At 43.5% G+C, this 23,811-nt stretch overlaps 1 protein-coding gene across 1 annotated transcript; it reads right to left on the reverse strand.

Annotated features, from left to right (window-relative positions):
- Positions 1-1,960: 1,960 nt before the first annotated feature.
- Ifnar2 (interferon alpha and beta receptor subunit 2) lies at positions 1,961-23,571 on the reverse strand. The gene is made up of 8 exons (XM_010608657.3): positions 22,581-23,571; positions 21,411-21,452; positions 20,148-20,271; positions 18,836-19,005; positions 15,739-15,896; positions 11,189-11,357; positions 5,787-5,911; positions 1,961-2,876 (listed from the first exon to the last, which is right to left on the reverse strand). The coding sequence occupies exons 1-8, from the start codon at positions 22,633-22,635 to the stop codon at positions 2,169-2,171; spliced, it is 1,551 nt and encodes a 516-aa protein (XP_010606959.1). The 5' UTR covers positions 22,636-23,571; the 3' UTR covers positions 1,961-2,168.
- Positions 23,572-23,811: the final 240 nt, after the last annotated feature.

The raw sequence follows: 23,811 nt of genomic DNA on the forward strand, positions 1-23,811 counted from the left end.
ATACTCGAAAACTCCAACTCAGGGTTCTGCTTGGTTGGAGGCACGACGGGTGGTCGTATTTTTTTTTTTCCTGCCTTGCACGTCCTTTCTGATCTCCTCTCCCCGCCGAGGAGGTGAGTTAAAGCACCCAGCTGCAAGCTCAGTTGTAGATCTTCAGCCTCTCTCCGGAGAGGCAGCACTCAAGCCATTCATCTCGAGTGACTTGTTTCTTTTCTTTTTTTGGCACCGGGGATCGAACTCGGGTCCTTGCACTTGCAAGGCAGGCTAAATCCACGGCCCGACTTGTTTCTTTCTTGAGACTGCTGAGAAAGATTTAATTTCCTCTTTCTAAACTCGCGCAGTGACGAGGTTGGAAATTCCAGGTTTGGGGTAAAAGTACGGCCTTGCTTACGTCCAAGGCTACTGGACAGTCATAGGGAGTGGGCGGTCTGATCGAACTCGGGTCCTTGCACTTGCAAGGCAGGCTAAATCCACGGCCCGACTTGTTTCTTTCTTGAGACTGCTGAGAAAGATTTAATTTCCTCTTTCTAAACTCGCGCAGTGACGAGGTTGGAAATTCCAGGTTTGGGGTAAAAGTACGGCCTTGCTTACGTCCAAGGCTACTGGACAGTCATAGGGAGTGGGCGGTCTGTGTCTCTCTCTCTCTCTCTCTCTCTCTCTCACACACACACACACACACACACACACACACACACACCACAATGCAAAACAACTCTGAAGACCACACCAAGTTTGTATAAAAAAAGTATTCTTGTATCACCAATACACAAACTCCAACCATTATACAAAGAAAGTTTTTTTTAAAGTGCACAGGCGCACACACAACTACAGAGAACTTTCCCAAAAGATCATCCTGCAAGTATTCAAAACATGATAGATGCATTCAGAGGGCAGAGAAATTAATCAGTCATCCATTCAAGGTCCCTTTATAAAGTAACACTGGTACAACTGTTGTTTTTCCCTTTTTGAATTTCCTGTTTTATTACCCCACCCTTGTTTGTGTGTGTGGTGTGTTTCTGAGATACCAGCTCTTGGGGTGAGGGAGGGAGAGAGGAGAACCTCACACCTGTCATCCACTGGAGAGCCTAGCAGCCCAGTAACATTTCTCAGTGTTCCTGTATGTTTTCTGTGAAATTCAAGAAGATCTTGGTGATTGCCTGGCTCAATCCCTTTATTTCAAAAACGAAGAAGCTAAGGCTCAGACAAACTAAGCCCCTGACACCCAGGGTCCCATAGCAAAATGTCAGCAGTGCCTGTACTGTTTGCTACCCGGCATTCTAGAACCTGACTTCTTCCTCCAGATTCACAGCAACTGTATTTCCATGTAGGCCATGTGGAACCAGCATATATAACACTTTTAAAATTGCCAGATGGGATCTCTTACGGCATCTTAAAATATGGCGCTGAGGTTTTACCCCTCTCCTTTAATCATCTGCCTGACGCTAGTGATTAATGCATGTGTGTTTTTCCCACATAAACCGGGCCAGCCATGTGGCTGTGCATGCACAGGAGAGGAGTCACCATAAGATCTGAGAGGTGTCCTGTTTCTTATGCGCCCGCCTCCTCTCCAGCCTGCTTTATCCCTCATTCCTGGAGCCTTGTGGGCAAAATTTGCTAAACACTGCCTGAGTGTTTTCGTTTTCCCACTTTCCATCCTGGTTCAGTTTAATTATTTCTCAAAGCACCTCTGAAACCCAACAGGGCCTTACTTCCTGGGAAATCGGATGTGCACACATCAGACATGAACTGACATCAAGGGAGTGAAAGGGACAGGGCTCCTACAAGGTGTGAAATCTGAACTTGGAAATAGTGCTGCAACACTGTTTTCTTTTCTTTCTTTCTTTCTTTTTCTCTTTTTTTTTTGTTTTTTGAGACAGGGTCTCACTATGTAGTGAGACTGACCTGGAACTCATTATGTAGCTCAGGCTGGTCTCAAACTCACAGCGATCCCCCTGCCTCAGCCTCCCGAGTGCTGAGATTACAGGCGTGAGCCACCATGCCTGGCCAACACTGTTTTCCATAGTGGGAATTTGCATAGGTGAGGCCACCTGAAGAACTGGGCACTCTACAGTTCCCTACTCCTTTCCTCACAGGACACTTGGCAAACCACAAGGCCCCAGGTTAGGGCTCCAGGAGAGAATCCTGTGGGGGTTTCTCAGTTCAGGGCGTCATCTCATGATATAACCATCCCTGACGTCATCGTCCGCACCAGAACTGGTGGTGTCACTTTTATCAGAGAGATCACCTCCAGTCCACAGGCACCCAGGAGGGAGGCTGGGGAACAGTACCTGTAGCTTTTTCCCATGGGGCACCAGAAGGCTCGATTCTGTCTCCTGGGGATCCTCTTCTTGGGGAGGTAACACTAGGGCGGCTTCTTCAGAGTCTTCTGCATCATCGTGGAGAGCTCTCAAAAACACGGAGTTCAAATCCACATTGAAGGTAATTTTGTCCCCAGATCCCCCAGTGGAGTTGCTGTCGTCGTCCTTGGGAGAGCGGTTGTGGGGCAGACCTTCTGCCCTCTCACGTGGGCCTTCCCTCTGCCCTGGACTGGGCCCTTGTGCTGCAAGGGGCTGAAATAGGGGCTCAGTCTCCTTGTCGGGCTCCTCGGACTCCTCATCGGCTGGGTCTTCCGGATGGGAGGCCTGGGAGGAGGCTGAGGAGGGGCGGAATTGGCTCAGAAGCCGGCCTGTCAGGCCATGCATGGTGTAACCCCTGGCATTTGTTCTGAGAGGGGCTTCATCTTCGGTGTCGCTTTCATCGTCATAATTATAATCCCATACTTTCTTCTTTCGGTGGACGGAAATGACCTCCAGCATATTTACTTCTTCTGACAGTGGTCGTTCAGGAAATATCTGGACTACAAAGTTACGAAAAATCTGAATAGGGGAGGGGAGAAAGAGAGACGGTATAACTCGTGTTTGCTCTTTACTTTTTACATAATAAAACAGTGTTCACTGCACAGTGATGTGGATGGTGGTGATAATGATAACACAAATAATAATCTGAGAGCTGGCAGTTACACAGTGCTGAGTAGTCAGTCATCAGGCACTGCTCTCAGTACCTCCCACATACAGCTGGTCTGCAAATCCACAGATGCCGAATCCTTTATAGATAATATCATTAGATGGGCCTAGCATCTATGAATTTTCAGCCCAGTATAGCCCATGCTTTCCAATTTGACACAGCTTCTCTTCCCTTACTCTACCAAGACCCAGACTTGGGGTCAGTTTTTCTACTGGGATATTTATCTTTTTTCTTACCAGTCACAGGAGTTCTTTATATAACTATGTATCTAACTTATACACTATTTATGTGTTAATTATTTACATACATGTATTTCCCCCAGTCTGTGATTTATCACATTTTTCTCTTTATGATGATATTTGATGAAAAGAAATTCTGAATGTTTAATGTAAGAATGGCCAACTTATTCCTCTATGATTTTTGCTTTTAGTGTCTGAGAGTGCCTTCTTTTACCCCAAAGCTAAAAAGAATCAGTTGCACAGATTCTCCTTGACTTATGGTGGGGCTATATCCCAATAAATGCATAATAAGTTGAAAATACTGCAAATTTAAAACTCAATATACCTAACCTAAGAACATTATAGCTTACTCTAAAGTACTTTACACATGCTTAGCACACTTACATCACCCTATATTTGAGCAAAATCATGTAACGCACAGCCTGCATCATAATAATGCATTGAATATCTCATATGATTCAAATTTTAAAGCAGAGTTTCCACTAAATGTATATTGTTTTGCACCCCTATAGAGTTAAAAAAAAAAGTGTAGGTGGAACCATTGTTGAGGACCATCTGTATTGCCTTCTACAGTCTTAAAGTTCTGCCTTTCACATTATAATCTTTAATTTATCTGAAAATGGCTTTCATGTGTGGTGTGGGATAGGGCTCCGATGCCATTTCCCCTTTATATATAACATTTATTGATAGCTCATCCTTTCCCCACTAATTTGCAAGACTCACTGTCATGGGCCATGTTTTCGTAACGTGAGTCTGTATCTAGGCTTCCTATTTGACAAGGTTTTTATTAAGACTGTTCAACAAGATTCATTAATTTCCCCCACATTGAGCTTGTACATTATCTGTTAGACTTCTTTCTTAAATGTTTTAAAAATATTTCTGTTGCTATTCTAATTGTATTTTTTTAAAACTACTGTAAATAGTATTCAGTTTATATAAAATTCAAAACCAGGCAAAACTAATCTCTGCTGATTGTAATCAGGAGAGTAGTTACCCCGGGAGGGGTTCATGCTTGAAAGGTTTCAGACAGACTTTGGAGGAGCTAGCCATGCTCTCTTCAGCGAGACATGAGTTAATGGGTGTGTGCAGGTTGTAGAGACTGACTGGGCTTTATTACTTTATTTCTTGGAAGTTGAGAAGCAGTTTCATGCTTATTTTCTAATTGAAGGCTGCTGCTTTTTTTTTAATGGAATGACCTTGCTAATCTTATTAATCCCCAAAATATATCTCTAGAGACATGTGAATTCTTTAGACAACTGTATCAATAAATAATCATTGTCTCTGCCCCACCTCAAACTTTAAGCTCCACGAGGGCAGGACTTTTTGATTGTTTTGTTTACTTCTGTATCCCTAACACCTACATCATGTTGACACACACTAGATGCTCAATAAATATTTGTTCATTTAAAAAGAGAAAATACATCATTAAACAATTTTAACATCTATTCTTGTTTAAACACACATACACAAACACACTAGGCCTACACTGTCCTATTTTCCTCTTCCCAAAGTTTTTAATTAAATGCAGGGAAACAATTTTTGTTTTTGTTTTTGTTTTTTTTGGTACTGGGGATTGTACTCGGGTCCTTGCGCTTGCAAGGCAGGCCACCAAATCGCTGAGCTAAATCCCCGGCCCAGGGAAACAATTTTTGAAGGAGAAATACTAAACAGACACAAGATGACAACATGTTAAAACAAGCACAACAGTGGAGGGATATTTATATGGTTGTTGGAACATTAGAATAAGGTGAATGAATCCAGATGTAAAAAATAAATTATTTCTGAATAGATTATTACAAGTAATACAAAAGAAAAGCAAAGGGATAACTGATGGTAAAGCAATTGAGTCAAAAGACAAGAGTTTTAGAAAGATGTAAGACTAATATCCAGACTCTTGAACAAGCTCGAACCAGCAACACAAGAAATGAAAACAAGGAAATGACTGTTATCGCTAATAATGAAAGTAACACAAGCGAGAGCAACTATAGAGAATTGTTACATACATGACAATGAACAAAAGTACTGTAGTAAAATGATTCACCAATGTCAGTGAGACTTTGGAGCGCTACATACTTCATCACTGGCATTATAATTCACTTACAATATTCTTCTATAAGATAAATCCATGTTATATGTATATTATAGTGAAGTGATCCAAAATAAAAAGGTAATTTATATAAAAATTTCCATTGCACTATTCATAATGGCAAAGGGAGGGGAAGAAATGAAAAAGAAATCAACCTGAATGTCTTAGTTGGGGAATGGTGAAATCATACATTAATAATAATGATATTCTATGTAACCTTTAGAAATAATAGGCGGACAAGAATAAAGAGAAAACCCAGAATACTCAGATACTTTTATAACTGAAAAATATGTTTTCAGGGATGGAAAGGAAGGCAGCTGGAAAAAATCCTGGTGTTTTTGGAGGTTTTCTTCTGTGAAAATATTTACATATATAATAAAAAATTTAAAGTTAAATTAAAAAAAAATAAAGACAGAAAGTTTAAAAAAACTACATACCAAGGCTTTGGGAAACTCAGTGTGTAAGCATACATATCCAATCTGTTTCAGTATTAAGATGATGCTTATGGCCACTGATATAAAAATCACAATAAAAACTATTATTTTGATAGATTTTGATGACCCTGTTGATGAGAAAAATAAATGAACTTATGTCAAAAGAAATTCAATAAGTGATCATAGATAGGAATAAATGCATATTGCTCTGGTGTTACGAGGTGCTATTGAGGAAAAACAGTTTTAGGGATCATGTCACTCAGGATAAATTGAATCTTTGTGTTACTGGGCCATGTTCACTCATATTTGCTCAGAATAAAGTGTTCTCTTATTTCCTTAGAGCAAAGCTGTTATGTCATTGATTTTGGTGCCCAACATGGGGCCCCAGAGATGTACCACTTTTGTAGGAGGAGTCACCCCAATAGACACCACCAGCACCAGCCTTCTGTGCCCACTGAGTGGACTGCTGCCTCAGGTGGACACTGGGAAGTCCTTCCTGGGGCCCAGAACCTCCCTTGGGATTGGTTAACGACCCTAGGCTCATTTTAAGCTAGTTTACTCTGACATTCTCTGTTCTTGTGGAACTTCTGTTCAGGACATTTGTTTGTTGGCATTTAGTCTTTTTCCCTCCACTCTTCCATCATCTAAATTTGCCTGTTTCTTTCTCCTGATCATTGCAATCTTACTCCTTTTAACGTAAGTTCTATAAGCACCTGCTCAAAAGACCCCAAAGGTAGGAGGTACTTTTCTCCCCAACCCAACAGACAGGGTCGGGGGAACTTTCTAGGATGTGTCATGGCCTCATAGAGAGGCACCAAATAACATGCTTCCTGGTTCTTGGGCCAGAAGGACCTTTATTGGCTCATCTTGGAAGATGCACATAAGGTGTTATCACCCAGTGTCATGAGCCTCCTCAGGTATGTTCTATAAATGTGCAGGATGACCAGGATATGGTGAGGGGACCTGGTCTTAGGGTCATAAGTCTTGGAAATCACCTCCATATGCAACACATAAACTGATCAAAAAATAGGTCCTATAGGTTAGCACAGGAAGTTGCAATTTTGGGGAGAAGAGGTATCTCCATTAAAATAAATAAGAACAACCAAACCAAAGACAGTTTTATGTTGCTAAAGACTAAATAATGGAGAGTAATGCAGGTGTGTATTTTTTTAAACAATAAATTATAGAAGTACCACAGTTCATGAACTTAATTCTTTCTACAATTCTGGTCACAAACTGAATTGGATGAGAAGCAAATCAAATTCAGTGGTCAGGTTCAGTGTTGTCCTTGGGGGAAATTTGGTTTGGTTCTCATCCAGTTTGCTTTGTGACCAGATATGGTGGTAAGAATTCAGTTCATGAATCAAGGCAGCACTGCCTATTTAGCCTTGCAAGATAAAAATTTTTGTGTTTATAATGCAATACAGTAGCCACTGGCAATGGCTGTTTAAAATGAAAATGATCATAATGAAACAATTAGAGAAGCCAGTTTCTCCATCCCAGTTGCTGTATCTCAAATGTCCATGTGAGGCTCATATTAGCATGTGCTACAGGAAGGACGGTGTGGAGAAGGGACAGCCTCCCTAAAAACCAACAAGGCCATTTGAAGGCTGGCCTTAGCCAACCAGGAACCAAAATTTGGCCTCAGCTTTCCAAGTCATTCACCTCTAGGGTCCTCCATCCTCTCTGACCTAGACTGTTGCTGTTCTTCCTTTGCTCAGTTCACAGCTGTCCTGCCAGGTCTACTCCTACCCTAGGGAGGGTCTTTGCCCTTGCAGGATCCTCCCTCTGGAACTCTCTCCTGATATATCAGTGAGACTCACTCTCTCCTGTATTCCTTTCCCACTATCTTGGAATCAAATAACCACAAAGTCAATGGCACAAATCTATTAGTTTTCAATTCTGGATGTCTGAAGTCCAAAATGGTTTGCACTAAGATAAAATCACAGCGTTGGAAGACTGCATTCCTTCCGGAAGCTACAAGGGAAAGTCCATTTCCCCACTTTTTCTACCTGTAGGGGCCTCTTTCCTTCCTGGGCTTACGGCCCTTCCTTTTTTCATCCTTGAAGCCAGTTTTAAAGCTTCTCCCAGTCCCCTAGCTTTTGACCTGTGTTTCTGTTGTCACTGCTCCTTCTCTGACTCTGAGTCCTCGGTCTCCTCTTTCCTTCATAAGGACCCAAGTACGTAGCTGGGGCCCACCTGGGTGACTCAGGATCATCTTCCCTATCCCAAGATCCTTTTTTGAATCACAACCACCAAGTCCCTCGGTTGCATTCATATATCCAGGATGGGTGAACATAATTCCACCTACCACACCTCTCTCAGGTCTTCACTTGAATGCCGCCTCTCTGGAAAGCCTTCTGTGGCCATCAGTGGTCCTGCCCACGTCCCCTTGACCGGTCATCGAGTGACTCCTGTGCTAGTGTGCACATCCGTGATACATCTGAGCTGCCCCTTCTCTGAGGATGGGCTGCCCACTAGGGCAGAGCTGACCACCAAGGGGCTATGCATGCAGCAAGGACTGACCAAGCGTCCAATTCATGCCCTAGAGCATCTCCTGTCAGGCTCCACTGAGACCACACGTTTGCTTCATTTCTCTCTTCCTGCCCCGCTTTGCTCTTTTATTCCACAATGATGAATGCCACTTGAACAAGAATTCCTATCCTAGGTTCTGCTTCCAGGGCATGTGAATTAAGACTGGGCCCTATTTAAAACCGGAGACCCCTCCTTTCCACCCAACCCTTCTTCATTTTCCTTCCTGCTTCATTTTTCTCCCAAGTACATATGGTCACTTCATACACTATATATATTATAATTTTTAAATCTTATTATTATTCTGTCTCCTATTGCAATGTAAATGCCACAAAGTGAGGTATTTTTATTCATTTCCTTTACTGCTGTATTTCCGGGATCCAGAAGGGAATCTGGCTTGCAATACAGCTCTCTGGTAATTATTAGATGAATGAATAGATCTTTTCTCTGGGGCCTTACTGAAGAGACAGTCAATTAGTTGTAGGGCTTCAAGGGGAAGGCATTTTGCCAGATCTTTTAAGATAAGATCCCTGTCACCCCTTATCAGTCTGCCCTGAGACTGCACTGTCTACTGCTGAGTCTAAGTTAATGCTGGCCTCTGGCTGATGTCCCTGATGTCCCCTCAGCAGCAGATCCTGTCTGGATCTAGAGTTTGATTAGTTAGGGGCAGTTCAGAAGGCAAGGAGGCAGTCAGAGATGCCATGACATCTGAACTGTTTGGCTCTGGGTTTCAGACAGGAAGAACCCAGATAGTGAGGGATACGTGCACCTAAACTATCTTGGGAAATGACAAAAGAATGGAGCTGACTTACTGTGCAAAATCACCTTCAAGTCAAGTAAAGACAGACTGAGCTGACCGCCTGCTGCTGCTAGGCTGAGTCTTTGCCAGTGGATGAGAGTGAAGTGAGGGCAGAGAGGATGTCCACACAATGAACATTCACTTTGAAAGAACCGTAACCACCCAGAGAGCAACTCTGGGTGTCAGCAAACCCTCATCTGCCTGTCACACTCCTGTCTGGGGTGTTTATTGTACAGAAGAGTTTTGTTTGTACAGAAGATCTGATATAACAACATCACATGGATCTGGTCTTTGTCACTGGCTCTGGGCACAGAGCTCGAAAAACCCATGGAATTTCCTGACTGGCAGCAGTGTCTTCCAGCTCCAAAGCCTCATGTGGGGATTCTTATGGAACAGAATGACCCTTCACAACTGCAACTGCCACTGTGACAGTCTTGGGAGGTAGGACTTTAAGAGGTGTTGGGATTGCAGGGGCTCTGCTCTGTGACTGTATCAATGCCACTGTTGTGGGAATGCCTTTGACCCTGCAGAAGTAGCTTTGTTACAAAAGCTCTCCATGGCTGGGGATTTAGCTCAGTGGTTCTGGCTTTGCAAGTGCAAGGGCCCGAGTTCAATAATAAAATAAAATAAAAAAAGAATAAAAGCTCTCCAGCTCCCTCTTTCAACATGTAATGCCTCCAACATGCTATGAAATAGCAAGACCTTTCCATTCTGGAATCGCCCGCTTCCAGAACTGTGAGCAATAAACCTCTTTTCTTTATAAGTTACCCAGTCTCAGGTATTGTGTCATGGCTGCAGAAAATGGACTCACAAAGAGGGTATATCAAGTTGATGCTAAGGATGTGACTCCCATGGTGGTGGTGGGGATGAAGCTCAATAGCTTTAGGATGAGGGGTGATAGATAGAAATGGGGAGCCACAGGATTTGAAGGGTCTGTATGGGGGCAGGTAGTCAGTATCTGAGATGAAGTGAATTTTTGGACATCTACTTGGAGTCAGAGAACGGGTGCTAGAACCTAGGTATATAAATTTATATTGGGTTTATGTTTGTGTAAGAGTTGCAGGCATAAAGATTCTATATACAGGTTTAGGTTTCCCCTACTTAATCAACATTATAAAAACACCTCAAGTGAAAGCTTTGAGGTGCTTTTTCTTTAGAATCAGTATGTGCATCACTGGGCTTTGAGGATCACTGAGAATAAAGTCACACTCTGCTGTGGCTACAGAGCTAACAACACTTACAGTCCTTAGTCCAGGTACTCTTTGGGCAGGTCACTGAATCCACAAATACATGTATCATTTAAAAGTCCTTTCCATATAAATCTGACCTTATTTTCACTTAGTCAATCAGAATATAAAAGAGATTTCCCTTGGTGTGGGGAAACTCAGAAGGGCTTCTTTGAGGGAGATTTTCCTTTTTGGTTAAAACACGGGGGATCCAGTTACCTCCTCAGATAATAATGGGCAGAGAGAGCCCTAAGCTTGCTGGTTCTTCTTGTACACTTCTGCATATGGAAGAAAGTTTTGGGTCACACTGTGTCACTGTTCTGGTGTCATTGCAGGAGTTGGGCTTCATGCCTTCATTAAGGACTGTCTTACCAACACTACCACGTTCCTTTTCCTCCTGCAGCTAGGACCGCAGCTCCTGCCAGGCAGACCAGACCTCAAAACAACAACACTCAACCTCAGATTCCAAAATCCTTCATCTTCCAATGCCTCTACATGCAGAAGCTTCAAACAACTTTGCATCTTCCAGAGATTGGCTTGAACTGCGGCCAACCCAAAGGCACACAGCATAGCATTTAATCCTGGTTCCCCAAAATAAAAGTGTTACAATAGCAAAAGGCATCTTGACTTCAAACTGTTTTCTTTTCTTTTTTTATTTTTATTTTATTTTATTTTATTTTTGAGGCAGGGTCTCACTGTATAGTTGAGACTGACCTGGAGCTCACTATGCAGCACAGGCTGGTCTCAAACTCACAGCAATCCTCCTGCATCAGCCTCCTGAGTCAAATTGTTTTCTTTTAATAGGTTTTTGTATCAGTAAAAATATGAATTTTCAAAAATTAACATACCTGATTCTTGGGGAAGCTGAAGGAGGACACATTTTAAGGGAGGTTTTATTACTATTCTTGAGTTTCTTGGCTCAAAATAAACAGATACACAGTAGTTTGTGTTTGGAATTAAATTGTTAATGACATAGCTGAAATTTCCACTGAAGCTTCCACTTATTTTGGGTTCATGCTGAAAAAAGAAAAAAAAAAAGTAAGATTATAGTGAGAGTATCATCTAGAGACAGACCATAAGAAATTTTTGGGGGTTCGGTCCTCTAATCCTAAACAAGGTTAGCAATATCACAGCCTTGACAAGAAAAAGGATTTATAAATTGCTTGGGCCCAGCAGCTATCACAAAACCACATGTATTTATACACAGGTACATGCACCTATCTTAAAACCATGAAATGTAGTCTAGCAAATTCATTTTGTATATGACGAAGTCTTACGAAGAACAAAGGTCTCTGTGACGTCATTTTTACAAAATTATTTTATCTCATTGACAACGTGGATCTAGCTTACTCTATAAAGGGCTTTCTTGTACACTGACTCCTCTAATTTTCAAAATCATTGCTCCAGTTTAGATCTAAAATGTCTCAAAAAGTCGTGTGTGTTCAGAGATGATGGGCTTTGGGGAAGAGATGGAGTTATGCTGGCTCTAACTGCACTGAGTGGAACAGCCCACTGATGAATTCACTACCTGAATGAGTTTATTAGGAGCTAGCGTCTAACAGAATGGAGCAGGGCAAAAGACACATTTCGTCTCTAGCACCTTCCTCTTGGGCTGCTGCTCACTCTGCTTCCTGGCTGTCATGGGATGGGCATCTTTCCTCTGCCACAACCTTCTGCCCTGATGATCCTGCCTCACCACAGGCCTAAAGTAATGGGGCAGCTGACCATGGACTGAAACCGGAAGTCCAAACCAACCTCTCCTCCCTCTTGCTGTTTTGCTCAGGTATTCCGTCACAGCAATGCAAAGCTGACTAACACAGCCACCCAGGCATTATCTCTGTTCTACAAATGAGAAAACTGCAGGTCAAAGTGGCCATGGGACTTGTCCTAAATCACAAAGGGCCTTACGAAAGAGGCTGATGTTTAAGACATCTTGTTTCTCCTTCCCCTATAGTTCTGTTACATTTGAAGATTTACGAAGAGAAAGCTGGGCCAATGGCAGAGGCCTGTAATCTCAACATTTAGGGAGGCTGAGGCAGGAGAATCACAAGATCGAGTTCTGCCTGAGCAATTTAGCAAGATCATGTCTCAAAATACAAAGCAAAAAAGATTTGGGATGTAATTCAGCGGTGGAGTACCCTTTTGTTAAATTTTGAATAACAACTTTTACTAGCAACTTCATATATTAAGATTTCTAGCAGTTCAGTTACAGCCTTTGGTAATCCTGTGTTGTTGCAAGTCTCTGTCTGGAAGGAGGGAGGGTTATTAAACAAACAGATTCACAAGCAACAAACTAAAAGATCATGCATGGAAATGAGTAAAGAAAGGAGAAGGGGCTGGGCTGGCCACTGCCCCGCAGGAAGGCTCTCAGCTCGGGCAGAGGAGCACCATGTGGCTAAGGTTTGGGCTCCTCGGGACTTTTAGTGAGTCTGTAAGGCTGACTTCCTGTGTCACGGCACAGACAGAAGCTCCACCCCGCGTTCCCCTCTGCTGTGTGGCAGATAATGATTTGACAGCATCACTCAAGAGTTCATGGGCTGAAGTTTAATCAGTAGTGCATGGTACAAGGGGACCGCAACTTGATTGCCTTAGGTGGGGCCTCTGAAAGTTGATTAGGACTAGATAAGGTATTCACAGTGCAGCCATGACTGAATCCTGGTGGCTTTCGAAGAAGAGAGAGAAAGAGACCAGAAGAGACACACGTGACCCCTGGCTCTCACCATGGGATACTGTGGGCCATGTGGAGACTGACAGCAAGGAAGCCATTACCAGACGCAATCCCTGGACCTTGGGCCTACAGAACCATGAGCTAAAATAAAACTTTTTCCAAAAAACTATGCAGTCTCAGCTATTTTGTTATAGTAACAGAAAACAGTCTAACACATGCTTTCCCCAACCACCACCTCCCTGGATTGAAACCAGGGCTTATGCAATGAGGTACATTCCTGGCCCTTTATTTTTTGAGACAAGGACTCATGAAGTCACTAAATTTCCCAGGCTGGGTTTGAACTTGAAATCTTTCTGCCTCATTCTCCCAGAGTGCTGGGATTACAGCTATGTACCACCACGTCTAGCCAAGTCATACTTCTTTAGGTATCTGTGCTGCATATCCTACACCCTGCCGCATACCTGGGAATGTAGTCCCTGCTCCCAGTCTAGACCCTTTTTCAGGGGCTCTCAAGATCCCACCTACTTTCAGCCACTCCAGGATACACTCCAAAGAACCCTGTTGGAGCATTTCCTCTGCAGGTGAATATGCTTTAATTTCTGCCATAAAAAGTCCCTCTGTGACCCCATCTTCCTCTCCAGCTACCACTGTTCACCCTTCCTTCCCCTAATAGAAAAGCTTAGAAAAGATAAGCTCTCCTATTCTTCTCCTTCCTCTCTTGAATCCACTCCAACAAGACCTCTGTCACATCACTCACCAAAGCTACTTGTCTCAAGGGCCTGGGCTCAGGGTATTCCACACACACACACACACACACACACACACACACACACACACACGAAGCTGGTAGCTCCCAGGACACGCCCTTGGCTGGGAGATCTCCCTTGAATTCCACACTTGGGGCAGCAGTTCCTGTCCAAAATCTCCTCCTAGAAGCCTGACGGATACCTCAGATTTAGCACGTCCCAAACTGCCATCCAACCCTCACGCACCAGCTTCTTCCGTACTCTTCCCCATTTTGATCCATGGAAACTCCAAAGTGTTGGAGGCCCACCTTCTCTCTTTCTCTACCATACTTTGTGCCCAATCTACCTAAAAATACTGTTTTCCCACCATTATTTTATTAAATACGTGGAGAATTTAGTTGCCTTTCATCACCCCATCACCACAGAGGGGTCTAAGCTACATCCATCTGTTGCCTGGAATGTACCAGTAGCTTCCTTTATTTTCTTCGTTTAATTAAAAGACCCCTTTTCTTCAACACAGAAGTCTACTAACTATAGTTTTTCTAATGAACACGTCTCATTTCAGAAATAATAATCTAAAACACACTGAGTAGCTAATGCTCTGAATAAGAGACATGGTTAAAATTTAGCAGTTAATGACACCCAACAGAGTCCCTGAGTCCTGTTAACTTGTTTCACTCTTGTTATTTTTGTTTCCTCTTCCTAGGCTGCTGGTCATAACTCAAGGGGAGAATTTCACAAGAGAAAAGGATACCAATTACACAAGTTGTCACCACCTATCGAGTTATTACCATCCCAACCCTGTCTTCACTGGTTCCACTTTCTGAGTCTGTACATTATGGCCTGTCCTGCACATACCAGCCAGGCTACTGTATTGAGCCTCAGTCCTCCAGTGGCTTCTGCCCCACTAGACTCACGGAGTCCTCCAAGGTCTGGCCTGCTGTCCCTTCTCATCTCACTCCTCCTCTTCTCCCCACTTGATCGCGCCACTCCAGCCACCTCTGCTGTTCCTCAGACCCACTGGCTCCCCTCGAACCCTGGGGCCTTGGAACTTCCTGTGCTCTCTGACACGCCCCCCCAGCTGTGCTATCTTGCAGGCTCGTTTTATTTGCACAGATTTTATTATTGGCAAGAGGGTTGGCAGACAAAATGCTACTGCTGAAGGGCCCAGTGGTGTGTGCATTTGGTCCATGCATGGAGCCAACGAGTCTGGATGTATCTACTATCAGGGTCACCTGGAAGTTATGGAAACTGGGTTGGAAGTTAAGGAAACTGGGTCCTTACAGGAAATCAGAAAAGGACAAAACTGCAGGGAAACACTGATTTTTAAATTTTATTTATTTATTTATTGAATTTTTTTTTGCTGTGTCAGAGCCAAATAGACAGTTTTTTTGAGACAGGGTCTCACTATGTAGTTGAGACTGACCTGGAACTCACTATGTAGCCCAGGATGGTCTCAAACTCACAGCGATCCTCCTGCCTCAGTCTACCCAGTGCTGGGATTATAGGCGTGTGCCACCACGCCCAGCTCAAGTAGACAGGTTTTCTTGTGTGGTTTAGGTAAATCACCCTTTCAAAGAAACCTCACCATGGTGTGCTGGGCTCTGGCTGCTCTCTCTGTTGATATCACTCTCCTGTCTACACCACACAGTTCTCACTCTCCCTTCCATATCCCTTGGTATTGTGCCAGCAACCTATTCCCTTAAAGATGGAGCTGCTGGGCTCATTCAACATATTTCTGCAGAGAAGGAACCACAGGGACTTCTTGCCTAAAGTCAGACAACTCTGGTGGCCAGAACTTTTCATGTGAATTGTTCAACTACATAGATCATAGATTCCTCTCTCTGTCTCTCTCTTTCTTTCTTTCCTTTCTTTCCCTTCCTTCCTTCCTTCCTCCCTCCCTCCCTCCCTTCTTTTTTGTAAGAGAGTCAAATGTCTCCGTGGCCAACTGAACACTCTCGATCCCTCAGTAGAGACCACTTACCCTCTTATCAATGTCCTCTGAGTGTTCCTCGATGATGAGTGACGCGTGACGGTGTAGCTCTTCCCCATATATCTTGGGGGCCACAGGTGGAAACTGCACTGACACGTTAATGTGGTCTGCATAGCCAACGATCCTGAAGTCTGGTGGCTGAAAAGACACTGTTTAGGAAACAAAAGCAGAAAGGAGCCCTACGTCAGTCAGTGGTTACATAACAGTGCTTCCTGTGGTCAGGATCTGATCTTATTTCTTTTAAAGAAAAAAAAAAGTTTTTATTCTGCCTATGATCTTAGCTCTAGTCTGTTATTTTTACAGTAGTCCTGAAGAGCTGAGATTAAAAAAGTGAACCATTTGCTTCACATTACTACAGCAAATTGACAGATTTGGGGCTGGAAGTCAGCAACTTTGAATTTTCAGGCTGTACACTAGACACAAAATTAAAAATAACTTAATTTCATAGTGTGTTAATAATATGTAATAATAGAAACTCACTGTCAAAAATACATTTAGCAGTTGTCTTTGTAGTTCATTGTCCTTTATTTTTACTATATGGACCTAATACCTAAAATTCATACACAGTTACTGAAATAGGATATCTATTTGTAAATACATGTACATGTAACATGTGTATACCCCTATACACACATGCTTATAAACTAAATTTAAATCATTCTAGCCCATATGGTGTTACATGACATATAATTTCATTTAACTATAATTCAAAAACATTTTAATACATAGTTATGCATATCAAGAACTAGCAAATAATGGGCCATGAGTTGACCTTTTGCACAACCTGCATGCTCAAAAATGGTTTCTCTCTTTTTTTTTTAAGGATTACAAAAAAAAGAGAGAAAAAGCAAAATAATCCAAAACCCCAAAACAGCATGGGACAGACATCAGATGTCGCGCATAGTCTCAAGTGTTTTTCCTCTGGCTCTTCACAGGAAGGACTTTACCAAGTCCTACTTTACACTGTATTTTTTCATGGTTAATTTACTTCCCCTAAGCGGCTGACCTGTGACTTAATGAGTCCCTATTTTTAACATTGAGATGGTCTCTAATTTTTCTGAACGGAATTTATGCATTATCACGTATTTGTGGTGCTAAGTCTTGGCATCTGTCCTTGACAATTTCCTTAGGACAGGTTAATGAATGGGTATTCTGGACTGGGACTGGAGTGAGCAAAAGTTAAAGGTCTTAGTACGCACTGCCTAACACCTTCAGAGGGACGATACCAAAGGTTACTCTATATTCGTGCCAATCCTGAGTCTCTTTGTATTTTTCACCTTTATCATTCGAATCATGAAAAAGGCCTCACATAACTCTTCAACAACCTAAACACTATGCCTTGCACGATGTGTTTTCCTTCCCACCTGTGTACAAACACACAGCTATGACGCTGTGTCCTAAACACACACCACTGACTGATTTGCCACAGTGGGATCCAGCCGTCACATCACCGGTCCTCGACAACGCATGGAGGTGCAGGGCATCGCCCCACCCGCCCACCCGGTTTGTAATCAAGCACTGCAGCAGAATTGGGGTTTTCGGTTTATTTCTGCAACAGGCTAGAAAATGGGAAATTGAGAAGGCAAAGGACCCTGGGAGTGGCTCCAGGCACAGGGAAAGGAGAAAAGGAGCAGGTGGGCTCCAGACTCTGTCCGCAAGCTCCGGGCCGCCATTGTGCAGCCTGGGTGCTCAAGAGTTAGGAGCCAGTGGGAGTGGCAGGGTTACAGCCTGGGGTGGGGTTGCGGGAGAAAGGCAAACACTGGCCCAGAGTGAAGTGACAGCCGAGATCCAGGCCACCTGGGTTCCGCTCCCCACTTCCTGTTAGGCTATAAAGTGTTGAGAAGGGCAAGTACTACTGCCTGAGCGCCTGCTCTATGTCTATGCAGGTATGGGGCAATGATCTGCGCTTGTCCCCTCCCCTCCCCTCCCCACCCCTTCCTTCCTTCCTTCCTTCCTTCCTTCCTTCCTTCCTTCCTTCCTTCCTTCCGAGAAAGGGTTTTGCTATATATTCCAGCCTAGTCTTGAACTCACTATGTAGTCCAGTGATCCTCCTATCTCAGGATCCACTAGGCCCTACATAGGTATGGAGCGATAGTCTGTGAAAAACACAGTATGGCCCCACTGTTCAGATAGGAAAGCTAAAAAGAGATCAGCAAAGTAACTCACCCCAGTGAGAATGTCAGGAAGTGGTGGGGCCAGCTATGCCTACGGTGCTAATTCTGAAACAACTCTGCAGGCTTTCCTACTCATGACAGAGCAAATGATCTTTTTTTCTCATGTCTCGATATTTCATTCATTTTTATTAGTACTTGATGTATACAGTTCATAATGATTAGAATTATTATAGGGAGTTGGTCTATCTATCTATCTATCTATACACATGTTAATTTTTTACTTGTTTTTTTTTTTTTTTTTTTTTTGGTACCGGGGATCGAGCTCGGGTCCTTGCACTTGCAAGGCAGGCCACCGACCGCTGAGCTAAATCCCCGGACCGCTTTTGGTCATTTTTTTCATCCCCTACCCTTCTTGTCCCTTCTTGCTCCTTCCAACTCTTGATCCCCTTCCCATTTGCAAAAGCTCAATTTTCATCATTTTTTTCCCTTCAGCCTTTTATTCCTTCCCATTCCAGCCCCTCCTCCATCTCTTACTGCTCCATCCATTAGAAACAGATCTCTCTACTTCCAACTTTTCTTCTATTTTACACACACACATTCTTTCTCTCTCAGTCTGTGTGTGTTTGTGTATATATACTTTTATATATAAATATATTTTAGTTTATCATATAAGAAAAACCATGTGATATTTAAGCTTTTATGTCTAACTTATTTCACTTAATATTACGCTCTCAAATTACATCCGTTTACCTACAGATGCTTCAAGTTTATCTTTATTTTGGCGGGATAGGACTTTGTTGTGTAGAGATCCACACTTTCTTTATGCATTCACTCTTGATGGGTGTATAGGCCATTTCCAAGACTTAGCTACTATAAACATGGGTGTGGGGGCAGGCTGTCTCTAACTCTCTGGGGAAGATACTGATGATGATCCTGAGGAGGACTGCAAAGTCAAGAAACAGCGATCCACTCACAGTCCAAGTTCGTGATAGCAGCCAGGCACAGGACCAACAGCGTTTCCCCTCTGAATCCTTTCACCATGGGGATGTAGGTCTCAGGCATGTCTTGCCACACATCTGTGAGGTCACAAAATGATCTGGTGATATTTGTACAGTTCTCCACAGTCTTCATACCTTCTCGCTTACTTTAGAAAAAAAAACGGAAAAGGGAAAAGTCAGCATTTATGGACTGAGAATCCGTTTCTGTGTCCACTTCCTTGTTTCCTTCCTCAGATATCACGGTATCAAACCGTCTTCCCTATCACCTTATTTAAAAGTAGAACACTTCATGTTCTCCCTAATCCCACCCTCTCAGTCCCTCGTACTCTTCATTTCTCTTCACAGCATTTACCTCAACCTGCCACTTTACACTTTTACTTTCTTAATGGGGTCTCCACCTACTTTTACAACTTCCATTTTCAGAGGGAAAGGACTTTGGTTCATGGACAGATCCCCTGGTCTACTGCAAGTCCTCAGTAAATATTTGCTGCATGAACAAATGAATGCACAAGCTTCGGGCTCTCACAGTAGAAGCCTGAGGTTTTCCCCCCTCTCTGTCAAGAACAATCACTGCTTTCCTTGAGACCCCTTCCTTCTCTGCCTGAAGGTCACACGGCCCAGTCCTCAGCCAGGCCTGTGCTAGTTAGGGACAATGCAAACATCTGATCTACCATGCTATGGAAGAGTGTGGAACTCACGACTGACTCTCCCTGGGCCTGCAGCAATAACTACAAGCCAAATAACCAACGAAAGGACATTCCACAGGGCTACTGACCAAAGAATGACTTATCATCTTATGGCATCACTAATCCTTGAGACAGCCCCTCAGGGGGGACATAGCTCAGAGAGGTTGAGCTCCAAGCCAAACGTGAAGCTGGTTAGTGACTACAGCAGACTTTGGACTCAGGTCTGTCTTCGACGAGGCCAGGCAGCTTTCTGGTGTCCAATGTGCCTCCATGAGTCAAGAAAAATGAATATAAACCATTGATGTGGTCCACAGACCTTTGGATCTTTGGGAAATACAAGACTTTTAAGCATTCAGATGGACTAAATTAGATAAATCACTGGGGAGACCACACTGTTATTTTTTGCTGGTGAGGCTCTGACTTGTAGAAATTAGCTTTAGTTATAAATACCAAATAGTTTTAGATTATTAAAGTATTCAATTTAATTGAAAATGAATGGGTATTTTGCCTTTGGCATTTTAAGGTTCTGCATAAGAAATGAAGAGAAAGAGAACAAAGAAAGACAATACCTTTAGCAAGAGAAAAATGGAGTGTAAACCAACCTCATGATTGTGTACCCAAATGTATAGTAAGTTGGTACAACGGAGCGGTTTTTCAACTCCCAAGATAAGATCAGCCGGTATTTTCTAAATGTCATCTTGAAATTACACTTTTCAGCTGCAGATTCTAAAGAGAACAGGATTTGGGGAGGAAAAACATTGAAATCTGGAACCCAAAGACCTCGAACCCCACTCTTCTGACAGGGAAGGCCTCAGGATCGCCCCGGGGTCTGAGAAACACAGGGAGTCTCCCAGACATGGGAAGGAAACTAGTACTAGTCGTCGATAGGCGACATGTTATCGGGGCAGGAGTTTAGGAAACAGGAACTCAGCGCCTGGTAAACAGAATGTGGACACGGGACTCCCTGCCCCTCCTGAGCTCCCTGGAGCCAAAGGACCCAGTACTTCGGGCCCGCACGGCTCAGGGCCCGCTCCTTCTCCACGCCATTCTCTCAGTCCAGCTCAGCCCGCTGCAGGCTGTCCTTCCCACACTCAGCCTAGTGTACAATATTATGCACTGGGAGGTGGTAGTGACAAATTAGATTTTCAAAGCTCATCTAACTTTCCTGTGGTTAAGACCCAGGCCTTTGCTTTTGATCTTCATGCCCCACTGTCTATTAGAAGGCAAAGCACATACTCAATGCTTATGAAGTTTTGTGGGCGGATTACATATGTGGGCAAGGAGTTTAATTAAAACTTATTTTTCCTGGGGCTGGGGATTTAGCTCAGTGGTTCTACCACCTACTTTGCAAGGGCAAGGTCCCCAGTTCGATCCCCAGTTCCAAACATAACAAAGCAAAAAACTTATTTTTCCTTATCTGGAACCAACATGTGGAAAAATATAGAGAAAAATTATTTCTGAATCACTTTTTGTTTGGCCTAATAGGTATCTCCCTATTTTCTGTTAGTGAGACTATTAAGAACTTGAATATTCTTTCATGGGATTTAAAAATGATCTCCAGTGTTAAATTCTTATAATAGTTTTGTGAGACAATTATGAAAACCAGGGCCAGGGGTTTAGCTCAGTGGTGCTGCCACCTGCCTCGCAAATGCATGGACCTGAGTTTGATCCCCGGTACCAAAAAACAAACAACAAACAAACAAAAAAACAGAGCTAGCTAATTTTAGCTCCTTCTATAGAAAAAGGACTCCAATAAAATAATAGATGTGAGGCCAGAAATAAAAATTTCCATGTTTTATGTTTGTCAATCACCCCAATACTTTGAATCTTATTCAAAATTGAACCAAGCCAAGAACATCTCTTACCAGGGGTATTATGTGAGGTGTTCAATGCTAGGCTCACATACACTAGGAGGAAAAAAAAAAACAAGTTAGAGAAACAACAGTGACTTATTTGAGCTCCATTTAAAATGACCAGACTCACTTTGCATTTATTAGTGCATTAATCATTACATGCATTAATATTGCATTGAGATTTTCTTGTGCTAACAAAAAAAGTGCAAGCAAACAGTTCTTAGGTGACATCAGTACCATCAGCACCTGGTCCAAGGATTGTATCCAGAGTGGACCCAAAGTAAGATCCAATTAGGAGCTGTTGATAAGAAGCAGGGTTGGGTTGGTGGAGGGAATGTCCTGAGAAGCAGGTATCTATCTGAAAAGATTCCTCAGACTATAAATAAGCATGTTGCTGATTAATAACTGTTCGAGGTAAAGACATTGACCCAGGGTGATGGAGGAAAAAAGGGTGTTCATGATGGGACTGGTGAGTCTCATCTCCGGGGGACAGTGTGGGTGGATGGGTGGGGACATTTGTCTTCTGGATGTCACATTGACTTTGGGGGGACGTGAAGTTCCTGACATTTTTATAAGGTGGATAATGTCCCAGGATGCTGGACATGATCCAGTGCATGGATGGTCTGCCCGAGAGAGCTGCCCCACTCGTGGGTCCTCTGCTGATCAACTGTGTAAGAGACGACACTGATATTGAAACTGAATCTTCTGGAAGGTAGAGAAAAGACACAAATGAAGAATACTGCAGAAAAAAGATGGATAATTCATGAAATCCCGAAATCTAGCAATAGGGTGATATACTCCACTGCGTATCAGTGAGAGTACTAAGAGACATTACTCTTTAAATTAACATACAAGGGTCCAGGGATGTAGCTCAGTGGTTCTGCTGCCTGCTTTGCAAGTATAAGATCCTGAGTTCGATCCCCAGTACAAAAAAATATTAACATACAAGTATAGTCTCCAACATTATAGAGCTTCAGTCTATTTTTGCTTATCTGTTTGAACAACAGGAAGAAAACCATACTCAACTGAAATTCCCAGCTACTTTCCCTTGCACACCTGACACTGGGTGGGCTGCTCTGGGTCCCCCGACAGGGACATCAGTTTGCTGCTTCATTCTAGAGCTCTGGCTAATGATGACTTGGGTTTGCTCCTGTAAGCCCTGAGGTGGACAGTTACACCTACCCATGAGGCACAGGGAAAGCAATCCGAGGGCTGGGGCCTGGTGACTCAGAAGCATCTTTGTTAGTTGGTTAAGTCCTTTCCTTCCTTTTACACCTGAAAGGAAATCAGTATTAGGATATCAAAATTCTAACACTTCTAATTAGATTGTAAAATAAAAGTAGGGCACCAAAAGAACCCAGGAGAAACAGTCAAATTTCCTGGTTGCAGCCTGCCCCACCCTCCCAGGAGCCGGGCACCCCTTGCCCATGTGCAGGTCTGAGTGTGGAGAATTTCCAGGTGTAGGACGGCTGCACACTGTGGTTTCAAGGTGTCCCCTCGGCGATCAAGCGTCAGAAACAGTCCCCAGTCCCAGAGTGGGGAGAGCTGGGGCTTTAAGCAGTGATGAAGTCATCATCAGAGCTCTGCCTTGTAAATGGGTTAAGAAGGACACGGAGGAGGTAGGCTCGTTACTGAGAGGTGTTTGTTACAGAAGCAACTTCGGTCCTTTCTTGCTGTTTTGCCATGTAAAGTCCTCTGCTACGCTGCAATGCAACAAGAAGGTCCTCTCTAGATATGGTCCCCAACTGTGGGCTTGCCAGCCTCCAAACCCCCAAGCCAAATAAGTATCTGTTCGTTATAAACAATGACCTTAACTGTGGTACTGTTACTGCAGCATAAAATAGACTGACATGAGCAAGGAGCCTATCGGCCACGGTGCCAGCAGAAAACTGCACATTCAAGTTAGAATATTTTGAGAAAAACTGTTTATCAAGGGGCCATTTATAAACGTGGGAGCAAGCTGCAGGCACAGCATAAGGGAGCATGCAGTACCTCCAGCTAACAACAGGGGGAGCCATCGCCAACCTGGGCTTGAAGGGCAAAAGAGAAGACACCAAAGTTGGAACTTGGAAGGAGGAATCCTGTGTGAAGACTAAGGACAAAGGGCAAATGACACCACCAACCCAAGGTGCCTGTGCAGGGAGAGACTGCTAAATAAATATCCCTCACCGTTTCCCCTCCCTCTAACTTGGGCCTCCCCATGTGCTAAACCCAACTGGAAGCCACACGCCAAAGGGGCTGCGGCTGTGTCCCTGCCCAGGGCAAAGTAAAGAGTGGGTGAGTGTGCAGGGGCGGGCAAAGGGGCCTGGCAATCGGGCTAAGCGCTTGTAGTTCTGATAGAGATGGCCACACTGCCAGCCCTGCAGCAGGTACCAGGGTCCTTACACAAGTATCCACAACAGGTGAGCACTTT

This window comes from Fukomys damarensis, unplaced genomic scaffold (genome assembly GCF_012274545.1).
Source record: "Fukomys damarensis isolate Sample0158 unplaced genomic scaffold, DMR_v1.0_HiC HiC_scaffold_24, whole genome shotgun sequence".
NCBI lineage: Eukaryota > Metazoa > Chordata > Mammalia > Rodentia > Bathyergidae > Fukomys > Fukomys damarensis.